At 35.1% G+C, this 13,393-nt stretch overlaps 1 protein-coding gene across 1 annotated transcript in view; it reads right to left on the reverse strand.

Annotated features, from left to right (window-relative positions):
• The window catches only part of LOC131592257 (protein O-mannosyl-transferase TMTC2-like), a 231,500-nt gene that overhangs the window by 39,171 nt on the left and 178,936 nt on the right, over positions 1–13,393 (reverse strand). Inside the window, exon 9 of the mRNA XM_058863654.1 lies at positions 2,067–2,148. Within this exon, the coding sequence (XP_058719637.1) occupies positions 2,067–2,148 (82 nt within the window). The remainder of the gene's footprint in view (positions 1–2,066; positions 2,149–13,393) is intronic.

The following is a 13,393-nucleotide window of genomic DNA, read 5'->3' on the forward strand; positions in this document are numbered from 1 at the left end:
TGGATTATTTGGAATGTCTCTGGTAACACACAGTACACAGCCCTCGTTAATTCAAGAAATAGGTGAAAAAGAAAAGAGGAAGAAAAGAAAGGAAAAAAGGAAAGAAAGAAATAAAAAGCAAGGAAACTTTATTTCAAATTTTATAAAGTCCTGTGCCCAAAATGACAAGGATTTGAGATCAGCTGTACTACAAAGACACGAGAGCCAAGCAGAAGTAGACCATATCTTTCTCATAGCTACTTTGATATAAATGTAGAATAACAGCACTGAATCGGTGAGGGGATCAGAGGTTATTTTATGGAAACTTTTCACATACATTCATAAGAGATCTTTGGGTATAATGCTCCAAGACCCATTGACTGTTAAAGAGAAATTTCTTCTATCTATTGACTTTCAGCATCCTATTTTACTATGCTGTTATTGCAAACACTGATTAAATTTTGCTCTTCACTCCTAAACTACTGAGTAGAACCTCACTTATTTTGCAATTATCACCTCTGCACAATGACAGAACCCACTTTTCTAACCTGGGACACAATGAAGGAAAAGTTTTCCAATGTTTTTAAGGAATCGTTTTAATTAGGAAACAACACACCATGTTAATAGTGTAGTGAAGAAATCAAACAGACATGAATGATGATTTGAATAACCATGCTTTTAGTTTATAGGGTACTTGAAAATGAGACACAGGGAATATTGCAGGAAAGGACAAGTAAGTTGATGACTAATGAGCAAAAAAGAAAAAAAAATTCAAGACTTGTAATAAAATACACTAAATCCTAACCATTTGCTGAGATGGAATGTTGAGACCAACCATTGAATTTGTATGTAAGATTTCCTACTAAATGAAGACAGATTTCTTAATAACAAAGGCTGGAAGAGGCTTGAGTAGGATTTCAAGAAACAATCAGCTGTAACTTTTTTCTCATTGTCTTGAGATATACACAATTCTTACATCCCAATGAAACAATGGGGTTTATATGCAGAAATATCCCTATCATCTTTACTTGTACAGGCATAAATAGAAAACAAGGCTGTGAACTGCAGTGTTTCATAATGCAAAATAATGCAACACTGGGCTATATTAATTTAAATTCTATGAAATGTCCTAAGTCCAAAGGTTGATTCTAGGTATTTAACATACAGAAATTCATACTACATAGACCAAACAAACATAATGTGAGCAATGCAGACAAAGATATCACAGAGTAAAAACATGATTATTATGTGATATTTATTTTTCCCTCTTGCCCACTCATTTTTATTCATTTTACCAGCTAGAATCAGAAGAATAAATTAAAATAATATACAAGGATACATACAGTACGCTTTGTGGTTCCCTACCTTCTTCCTAAACAAAGATGAAACTTACTACTTTTTATGCTATGCCAATTGGCACAATATAGCTTGTATTTTAGGATTTGTCCATTATCAGCTTTAAAATGCAGTTAGAATTAGTCCATAAACATAAATAATTTTGGTTCCCTGAGACTAAACACATCTGGAAATGTTTTTTGCACATCTAGCAAAAGCAATCCAAAGTTACAAAGATACCTTCAAATTAACGGTGTGCTTCATGAAACATGCATGGCTTAAAAGGAAAGATACAGCCAACATGTCCAAATATTTTGTAATACTTAGCCATTTCAAGCCAAGAAGGTGCTGGGATGTAAGGCCTGTAAGACACTTCAATATATGAAACTCATGGACACTAAAGTAAAACTTCTGGTTGCCCACCCACCCACCAACAATGAGTGATGTCAGGCCAAAACTTTAACAATAATATTCCAGGCCATGAAACTTTGACATATGGCAATTTGTTCTTTCCCAGAGAGGCAGCAACACTGAAATTCCTCTCACAGGAGGAAAGCTATGCAAAATATGAAAATCTTCACCTCTCCTTCTACAATGATTGAAACATTGTAATGAAGTACTATATGGTAGATTAGTTTCTTTCCTTTTAGAGAAGATATTTTGCCAGTAGAACTTTTCAAATCTTTAATCACTGGGAGAGATTAACTGCAAGCCTGGAACACGTGTTGAAATCCTATCTATCTGAAACATACCATAATGCATGTAGCAGTTTCCTTTGGTAGGATCCAGCTGAATAGCCTTCATGAAGTACTTCTCTGCCTCACTCTTGCGTCCCTAAAAAAAAAAAAATAAAAAAAAAAAAAAGGGGTGAAATTATTTTAACAGTGTGTCACCCTAGAGCAATCATGTACAGTTAAAATTTCCAAACTCCAGGCACTGCAGAAAAACAACTACTATTATCACTAGACTTTAACTTAAATAAATATGAGTGTTTAAGTACTACAGTAAGTTTTGTGGTCAGCTACTTTATGGTGCAGATCTCCAGACTAAGGAAGAAATGTATCCAACATTATCAATGTTCAAGAAGTAAGGAAGTGGTAGGAACATATTGCAAAAATGGCAACCTTTGCAATATTGGGGTGAACATCAGTTCCATGCTACTTTTCTCGACAAGCATTACACTCACCCAAGCTAAACTCAGAAGGGAAACTAGGACAGAACTTTAGTCATGCTCTTAAGAAAAAAAGTCAGTGAGGGCTGGGGGAGGAAAAGCATGTTATGGTTCTACGAAATCATAGAATCCTAGGAGTTCTCATGTTGGAAAGGACCCTTAAATATTCACTCCTAATCCCTGCTCCTCACAGGACTACCTAAAACCATGTGACTACATGTTTTCCAGATACTTCTTGAGCTCTGACAGGCTGGGTGCTGTAACCAGTTCCCTGCAGAGCCTGGTCCAGTGACCAGTCACCTTCACAGTGAAAAATATTTTCTGAATATCCATTCTGAATGCCCCTGAGGCAGCTCCATTTCTTTTCCTCGTATCCTAAAAAATACTATATACACAGCCAAAGGTAAAGTTACCACAAATGAAAGTACATAAATAGAAACTATTTTAGGGTTTAATGTGGAAAGTTAAAATAAATATGTTTCTGATTTTAATGTGGGAAGTCAGATTTTATCAGAAATCAATTCTGACAATCATAAAACAACTGTAACAGAAATGCTAATTTTTAAAGACAATGGTCAAGGGTATGACAATTGGTCAGGGAAAAAAAGAACCAAAATCAACAAAACCACAGCCTAACAGAACTTATGGTAAAAAGAATAGACATTTTCTGAGACAGGGATTTTCTTATCACTGGAATCACCAAATCTCTATAGGTCCATTATGGTATAGAAGTGCCAGAGCAGATGCATTAGTGGTCATTATTCTTGAAAAAACAGTGATATTGGATTAGGCTAGTCTGATACTCAAACACAAATCACTATCACATATTCACTAAGACACCTGCAACCTGTTTATCCCTATCCCAACAAAATTAGCTGCTGTGGTTTGTGCTATAAAATAGGCAGCCTGCAGAATAAAGAACAGTTGAGCTTAACCCCTGTGGAAGAAAGGCTTTGTGGTCTGCACCTCTCAAGTTGCCTTGAGTGTTATTTCACAGATACAGCCATATAGGCTTTCTCAAGTTTTGTGGTTTGGAAACAGACATGGCACACATCCTGCACTATCCCACAAGTTAACACAGAAATAACAATGAGGTCTGTTCATGATTACAGCTGCTTTAGATTCTCAGTATTTCCCTCAGGGGTCTTAGAGACAATAAAATAGAGTGAAGGAAGTTGTGCAGCAGACCAAGAACTGTATGAAGACCAGGTTCCACCAAAACCAGCAGAGGCCACATTTCAAGAGATCATCCTGGCAGAGATACGAGCAGGCTTAACATTTATAGGATTCCAGTTTCACAAAATGAATGTTCATTGGAGATAAGAATTCAGCCTTATTATATTGTAAACTTTCTTTGGTAAAGCCATATTCCTTACAGCCAAGTCGACATGGCACAAGATTCCTACCAACCAAATGGTACAACTACATGATAGAGCACACTATCTTATACTGCAGTGGCTCATCCTGCTTTATTAAAAAACCCAAACAACTAAACAACAAACCCACAAACAAAAAGCCCAAACCAAAAACCGTACAATATGTTGCCCAGACTGATTCTTCTTCTTTTACTAGTGCAGTAAAGACATACATACATATATATATATATGCGTGTGTATATATATGTATGTAGGTGTATGTGTATGTATATATGTATATATATGTATGTATATCTAAAACACAATTTTTTTTAAATAGCATGTAACTATAGTTAAGAACAAAAAATGAATAAGAAAATAAACACCAATTAAAACAATTGGCAGGATGAGATGATAATCAAAAACTCAATTTTGCACATTAAATCTGAGGCTGGCAATTGTGGTCTGCCAAAAGTTACAATGGCTTTTCTAAGTCTAGCATTGAGGCTTCAAAATGAGAGGCACTAAGCATATGTATCATGAATACTGACAGAATGAACATCTACAGATTTTGCATAATTGCCTTTTTTAACAGAGTCACATAATTAGTTTTAGCTGGTTGCACTCTGTGTCTATTTCTAGAACATCAAAGCACAGTTCATTGAATACAGTCACAAAATTGTAGCTTCTACATACAGAACTATAAGGCCACAAACATTTGTCAAACATGATTAATTTTTATTTACTGGAATCACCAAAAATACATGACTGCTCTACTCTTTTTGGCACTTTCCAAATGGCATGCTGCACTCAAGTTCAGGCTAGTCAGGAGACCTACAATACACAATGATGACAGGTGCCAGTATACATAACATCAAAAGAACTGTGCTATTTACAGGCTCAAATGGTCATTTCACAGATAAAGGGGAGAAAAATCTTTAATTATATCAGCCAAGACATTAAGTCCTCTGATTAAAAATAATCAGCAAAGTTCCATTTGTTCATGTTGGCCATCAATTTAATTTATATACATTAGTCAAAAATTATTTTAAAAAATGAATGAAAGTGTTTTCTTGCAGACTGGCATTGTGAGGAACCTTGCACAACACCACTAAAATGTCCTGCTTTATGCAGTCTACTGCAAAATGTCAATACCTCAGCATAGATTTAATACACATCATTTTTTGTGTCAAAATATGTAAAATACAACCACTTGACAGATTCAGGCTATTTCACAATTAAAACTTAGTATTTATCAACCTTTTTTCAATTATCCAATATACATCTTAACTATCCAACAGAATGCAGATGCTGTGCAGTTTACTTGACAGTAATCCTGTCATTGTCCCTTTCCCACATTTCTCAGCATTAAATAAAACAAATGGTATAAGAGAATGAAATTATAACTCTTAAAGAAAATCCAACTAATTGTTTTAACAGCTGAAAAATACTGATTTGGGGCAGGAAGCCATTTGGTGTGCATGCTCACTGTTACATGTATTCACCCATACAAACGCAGGAATTGAGAGCTACTGGAAACCTCCCAATTTCTAGCAGCAGGATTTGAAGTCATATATGCACAATGACATACTCTGGCAATTTTACAAAGCAAAAAACTCTAAGTTTACAACCACATGATAGCGGACTTTTTTAAGGATAAAGAAGTTATTCATAAATTTTAATGAAAATACTTGACAGCCCTGAAGATTAATAATGGGATACAAAATACCTTTCTCCTCTTGGTCACCAGTTTACATTCAGTCCAGGTCAGAGGCTAATGAAAAGGTGCTATATGACAGCTCAGGAGAAATGAGTGGGTGGTCCCAGCCCAAACACTAATGGAGATCCTCTGCACAGATGCACTGGCATATTTATGGCTTTTCAGTGCAGAGACTAATAAGACAATCATAAAACAATCAATGTCAATCTTCTTGCTGAAGAACTTGAACATGATGAAGACATTTTAATAATTGATTTGAAAGACTGGCTGATATTTGCCTTACTGGATCTGGACCTAAAGCATATAATAAGGACAAACTTCCCAGAGTTTTCCATTAATAAAGAGAACATCAGTCCCCCTCTACCCTGTCTCATACCCAAATAAACATTTATTGCCTCTGATTACCATCTTCCAGCAACACCAATAAATTTAAAAAGGAAAAAAAAATAATTTAAAACTGCAGGTAAGTAATACAGGGCTCTTACAACATAACACAAGTTGTCCTGGTTTTCAGAAACACCTTTCTCTCCACAAATCATGCAGACTCTAAATCAGAATGGCTGGGTGCTTGCAGTTTTTCAAGACAAACTGTTAATTGTTTAAATATTACTTCAGAAGCTCAATTTTTAAAACAAGTTCTTAGCAATTGACTGCAAGAGGATTTTTTTTGTTGGTTGCTTCTTCCCTAGAGACCAAATCAATGTATCTGTGCTTGCTAATATGGTCAGACAAACAGCTTATCTGGGCTTTCATACAAATTAAATGACTGTTATGATCACCAGAACAAATGAAAGAGAGCCAACTAAGGGCAGTTCTACATTATAATATACATTATAATTACTATATACATTAGTAAAAGACTGTATTTATCCTTAAAATATTAAAAAGCTGAGAATAAAACTAGCATTTTGGTATCCACCCCAATTTCTTTTTCCTCAGTTTTCTGGTAAATTGTGCCAAATTCATGTTGAGGCAGCTGTTGTACTTGAGGCTGCTGGAGGCCCAGGGACCCTGCAATGGTAGTAAAACTGGAAAAGACTAATACAGCTGAGCAGCTCTGAATAACCCTCCTGTGGAAACTATGATGACACAGTGGCAACCAGTAAGGTGGTTCAACAAATTAGGTGGTCTCTGCAATTTGAACCAACTTTATATGACAAACATTCATCATTCTTCAAAAGTTACGGGGGATCACCAGTAGGACACAGACTTCATTCTTCAATACAGTTTTACCAACATTAACAGGTAATAATGTGATTGCATAAATAACTTAATTTATGCCACAAATGCAGTTAACTGTCACTCTCTACATCTGTTCTTTTTTTCTTTTTTTGGCAAGCATTCACATTTTTAATAAAACAGATTGAATTATGAAAAGATTTATTAACGGAAGTTTGATTAAAATGTGCACACTGAATAGAGAAAACCAAATATTATGTTACATGGTTTTTTCCTCCTCTCTAGAACACTTTAAAGTCACAGACTATTCAGTGATAGTAAAAAAGTTTGAACTGAACCTGTGACTTCCTTTTCATGTTTCCTTAAGTAATTGCAGACCTGCATATCCTGTTTCATAACCAGTTCCTTTTGTTCATAACCAGTTCCTCAGAACTTTTGTGAGGCACAACACAACTTAAATGGTGTGATACTGAGTAAATGAGTAATAAATTCTTCAAAAGCTTTTACTTAGCTGGACTAATGAAACAGGAACTATGGAATTGCATCTTACAATGATGTCATTGACATAGGCAAGCTCTCCACCCCAGCTCTAAATATTAGTAGTTCAAAAAGGACTTTAATATCTAGTATTTGGTAGCTAAAGGGATTCCTCTTTCTTCCTTCATTTGCTGTTATTTCTACAACTCTTCCCTCTTCACTCTGAATTACAATATAAATATCTTATACCATAATTTGTATATGAAATGCTAGACCAAGTGAAATATAGAGGACTCGGATTTTTAATATCAAAGGTTTAAAATTTATCTCTGTTTCTATACTTCCTGTGCATTAAAAAGACAAATCTTGCCTTCTCATCTCATCTTTATTAAAATAAAATAATAATAACCAAACATGGCAGAGAAGCCATATCAGTGTATGGAAACATGAACTGGATTACTCTGGAGGAAATTACACTATAAATCTTTATCTACCAAGTCAAGGTAATTCACCATACATTAAAATTTAAAATAAATGTAAAGCAACTTTCTCTTTGTTGTGACATATCCACATAACTTTGTCACTGAGGTCATGACTAACATTCTCCTTCCCAGTCATTTCACTGGACCAGGGTGCTCACATGCACAATTCAGTACATTGCATACTTTCTGCATAACCCAGTACGTAACCTAGTTGCTTTTGGAAATAAGCCTTGGTAGAATCAATAAAATCCAACCTCTTCTTTTAGTTTAATCCTCTATTTGTACCTTAAGTGGTCCACTTCCATCTTAATATATTACATTAGTCCTCCTTCAAACAGATGCAGAATTTTGTTGAGTAAAAATCCATCTATTTTCACTGAGATACTGCTGAAGTCAGTGTGATTCTTCCAAGAGCCAAGGTTAATTACGAGAACAGTAACATAAACTGTGCTCTTGAGTGTATATCTACAGTGGCAATTAAAGGCGTGATAACCAGAGAGTTGAGATTGAAGCAGTGCCTATTCCAGCTCAAAACTTACTGATTTGCGACATCACTGAGACACTATTAAGATGATACTTTTTTCAAGTATTACGTATTAAATGAATCAATAATATATTAAAGCTATTTGACATCCATTTTTTAATGTGTCCCCTATCACCAAAATCATTCTTGTTCTATTAAAGTATTCAAAACCATACAGAAAAGAAATGTAGGCATAATTTATTTTTCCCCTTGGAGGGTTTTTTTGGTTGTTCTGTTGTGGTGGTATTTTTTGTTTGATGGTTTTTTTTTTAATGATGTATCTTATTTTTAGTCTTTCTTTTGGGATAACTTGAAGTCTAGAAGGAATTTACCTCCTTACATCACTGTTGAAACCAAGAAATATTGTGTAAAGTCTTAAGTAAACATTTAAAGAATGGATTTCATTCTATACCTTAGGATTTATTTACTGTCTAGAACCCTATTGAATTGTTCACTTCAGTCATTAAGCTTTGACCATTTTGAACCAAAATTATGTATTGAAATGTGAAGTAAATTTCCAGGTTAGTCCCTTTCTTTTCTGTTTAGTCTTAAACCACATTTTATATTTTCTGATAAAGAAGTGAATTAATATCTACTCATATTTCACTGGCCAGTCAGTAGAACATAAATCCAGTATCACGCTGTTTTCACTAAGTCCTATGAGTTTCTTCTAAGCTAAATTTGGCCTATTTTTCCACAATTACTGACCAAATCACTATGCGGAGAGTAACTACAGCAGCTATATCTAATCATGTAAAACAAAAAACATCTCTCTTTTGGTGGGTTAGATCTTTAAGGTTGCTTCCAAACCCAAAACAGTCTATGATTCTTTCATGAAAGCAGTTCATCCTGTATCAGTGATGTTCTCTGTAACAAGCTTTAAACTTATGTTGAGTAAAGTGAGAAGTTTAGGGCTCCCTGTTTCCTGTCTACAGGAAGTCAGAAACACAATACCAAAGATGAGATTCCCTAAAGGAGGTTAGTGAGGGGTTATGTGCCTAAATACCTGTTCCAGAGACATTTATGAACTAGACAGATATGCTATATTTAAATGAAAATATTCTGTTTTACAATTAATTCTATTACAACTGGCATGCAGCCAAACTCATGTCCTAAGGGGACTGGAAAGAATATCTATGGATGCAATACTTCTGGCATGCAGCCAGCCCCTGAAGAAATGCAAACTCAATATAGATGTCAGCTATTGAAATTTCTGTAGTTCGGAAATCCTGTCATTCAGACTGGAGGTGTTAAAGCTCCAGATACACAAGATAACCAAACCTTTAAAAAAAGGGCTCACACTTCTGAAGTCAGTAAATCTGATTTTCCCCACTGAAGAGGGAAACCCCTTCCTTCTAGCCCCTACAAGTGAATTGCTTGTAAGCTGGGAACAAAAATGAAAATAACTCTCATTTTGCAAACTCAGAACTAAGTACAAACTGTGCATGTATTGATTATAACCCTCAAGAGATTTCAAGTGTCAAGAAAGCTTATAGTGTCTGTGCCAGACTCCAATGACAAACTGACAACAAGACAGAAAAGCAGTAGTGGCTATTGCTTGGCTTAACTTGATTTCTTAGGCAAAGCATTCTTGTGGATGCAGTGTCATTTTTATATTGTCATGATATGACTTTAACTGAAATTTCCAATTTTCATTTAAAAAAAATCTTCCTAGAAGCAGTACTAGCAGCCAAGGGATATAGTTTCCCAAAATGAAATACCTACGAGCTTTGCTGATCTAATTAAATTGACCTGTTCAGAAAATGCCTGTTCACTAATTAAAGATTTTTCTATGTGTAGGCATTTATTGGTCCCCTAAGTACTACTGAAAATATTTTTGTTTGCTTTAAAGGAGTTGATTATTAAAAGAAGAAACCATTCTAGAAGATCATGACTAGATTTAACATAGAACATTTCAATTTCTATGTCTTAAAGACAGTCACAATTCTTTTGACATCATGACTGTTCTCCCTCATTCCTGCTTTCTTCCTATTTGTGTAAATCCAGAGAGACAGAAAAAAAAGTAGCAATGAACCAGTGACATTAAAGACGACAATATGACAGATTTTTCCAACAGAAATGCAAATTTCCTTTCTGTGCTGAAACACCAGCAGCAAGTAATTACAGAAATAGTAAATGTTGAATTAGTCTATTCATTGTACACCATTCTGCTTTCCCCTGCTGTCTCATTCTTTTCTATTCTTCCTATCTTCCATTTATTTCTATGTTGTCATTTATTTATATTTATTTTGAGACGACAGTCAAGCACTACACCAATTACTGAATACAGTAGGGTATTTGATAGCAACACTCTGAGTAATTTCAGAGCTAACCAAAAATGGCAGGATACCTCACGTCTTCTGTTTGTCAGAAGCATAAGCAACAATCAACTGCAGGCAAAAATATGGTCACTCACTGAGAAGCAATTATCTCAAAACTTCAGAAAAGTACTGAACTTCAATGTTGATACTTGAATGTCACAATCCTGCTACTTTTATACTAATCCAAAACACTGCCTGTCTCTATCATGTCTATGACTGCCTTTTTCCCAATCCCCTTTAAAGAAAACATTTTAAAATCAAATATGTTATATTATAGGGAATCTTTTAGGATGATTATTGCTGAATAGTTGGAGCTCCAGTACCAAAATTTTACAAGGCAAAGTAAATTTTTCTTACAGCACTTTGGGTGATTTTCCAAGCCAGTAAAAAATAAGAGATTAACAGCACTGTGTGGAGCCATGTAAAATGCAAGAAAACACTGTGCAATTTTTTCCAGAGAAATATAGCAAAGCCTGTAATTCCTAGATGCAGAACACTAAATATTACAATATGAGGCTAATCTAATTAGCAATTAGAGCCACTGCTGCAGACTATGCAGGGTCAACTTCACTCAAAAGAGATAAAACACAACTTAAAACATTTCTTTCCAATTGAAATAAAGCATCTCAGAGTAGCATGCTACTGTAACAACCGAACACTGACTGATGGCAGAGAGGCCAGACATTAGGAGGGAGGACTAAAGTTGTCTCTTTAGGACAACTGAAGTGCGAGGAAGAAAAAAAAATTAAAAGTCTTACTTGCAAATTATTTTTTTAGCATGACAGCCAATGCCTTCTCTTCTAGAAGGTCTGCTCATATAATGGAAAATGAATTACAGTACATGCTCAAGGCATCACCTGGCACTGTTATTTTTGACAGACTCATTTTTATCCTAAAGCTGGGAGCCTTGCAATTTAAAAGCCTTTCAAAAAATTATGCTTTTCTTTACAATGTAGAAATAAATTACCTAAGCAAGGGATGAGGCTCAGATGGTGTGGTACAAAGCTACCAGAAGATTGGCTATGTCAACTAACACATCACATTGAAAAACAAATTCCTCAAGCGATTTAAGCAGCTTAACAAGTTAAAGGTATGAAAAAGCACGTAATGCTAAAGCACTACAGTTCTAAACAGCTACATGTCCTTTCCAAAATATAAAAAAAGGACAAACCTAAGCCCCAGACAACTGGCTATTTTCCAATTACTCTAGTAACTGAGCTACTAATCATGATTTTCAACCACTAAATTATGCTGTCCTAACATATTTTCAAGAAAATTGTAGCTTTGTGAGCTGTAATTCTTAGATATAAACATATAACATGAATTAATATAGGAGCTAGGAAATTCTTGTAACTTATGATATTAGGTAACAAGACTGTAAATTCATTAGCTAGTCCTCTGGAGCTCTTAAGCTGGTCTGTTTCTTTCCTAAATATACAGAAGCATGCCCAAGTCCATTTGGGTATTACTTGTGTCTTTTCCAGCCTAAATGATTCTCTGATTCTATGTGATGCTGCTTTCAGTAAGCATTAATACTGGCAGCAGACTTGAGAAGGCAGAAAAACTGAGGTTAAAATTAATCCACTTCATTGGAATTAAAGCAAAGAAGTTAAACATAGCTGAATTTGTGAACTTTACAGGACTGACTTTACTGCTAGGGGGTTTTATATTAGAATTGTCTTTGGCTGGAATTTAGGAACTTATCTGGAAATTACCTCCTCTCCTCCCTCACACCCCCAATTTCACTGCCAGAAAAATTTTCTATCTATATTAGCACCTACATCCGCCCTTTACTTCATCAGTGATCTCACATTTCTCTCCTACAAAAGACACAGAGAACTGTTATTAACAATTTTGTCTCAGCACTTATATTCAGAAACAGGTTTGTAAAAAGTTCAAAGGTTTGATTCCAACAGATGATGGCAAAGAAGCCTCTAACACATCTCTTCTCTAACATCCAAAAACTAACTGAAGTAGGCTTTTCTCTTTCCTAAATTTACAGGCTGTGAGACAATTATCACTAACCCAGGTAGCAAAGTGTAACGGAAGAATAAGTCACAGTGGTAGCTCAAGTTGGGGCTGGGCTGAAATAACTATGTCAAAGGGAGCAGCTCTAATCCAAATCCCAATGAAGTTAATGAAGACTTCCAGGAAGCATGTCAGTTACAGCAACTATATATTTGCAATGGGAACTAATACTAGGACAAGTTCAGTACACCAGAAAGTAGACAAAATGCATTTTGTGAATCACTTAGCAGACAGTAATCTGCAACACTGATTAAGTGACCAAAATGGAGACAAACCCCACATATTTTACTGCCAAATCTCTTAATCCATTTTTGTGTTGAATATTTTTTCAGACCTGTAGCTCAAAGAACTAATTAAAATTAATGTCAATTTTCAATAGATCAAAGATAAAAGAACTTTATTTTTCATTAATGAAGTAACCATCAGAAAAATATTGTGCCCATCTGTAAATATTTTGTCATCATAATGTTTCTTGCTATATGTTTATGAAATTCTAAAAGTCAACAGGACATCAGCACCATCTTTTCAGCTTATACTGCTGTCAACAGAATGGACATCAACCCTATCTGTACATATTGCCATGAATATGAGAAGCAACAGTAATAAAGAAAAAAGTGTCAAGAGATAATAACAAATAAATGTGAGGAGAACAGATTACAGTTATGGCACAGAACAAGGATAGGAAAGCAAGTGTGTGTTGAGAAAGGAAAGGTATTTTACTGCCTATCATAGTGCAGTATTCAGTGTTGAAAGCTGTATACAAATCTCCTTGCTCAGACACATTCTTCCACAAACACAGCTCAGATGTTAAAGGCACAATCCA

This window comes from Poecile atricapillus, chromosome W, assembly GCF_030490865.1.
Source record: "Poecile atricapillus isolate bPoeAtr1 chromosome W, bPoeAtr1.hap1, whole genome shotgun sequence".
NCBI classification, from domain to species: domain Eukaryota; kingdom Metazoa; phylum Chordata; class Aves; order Passeriformes; family Paridae; genus Poecile; species Poecile atricapillus.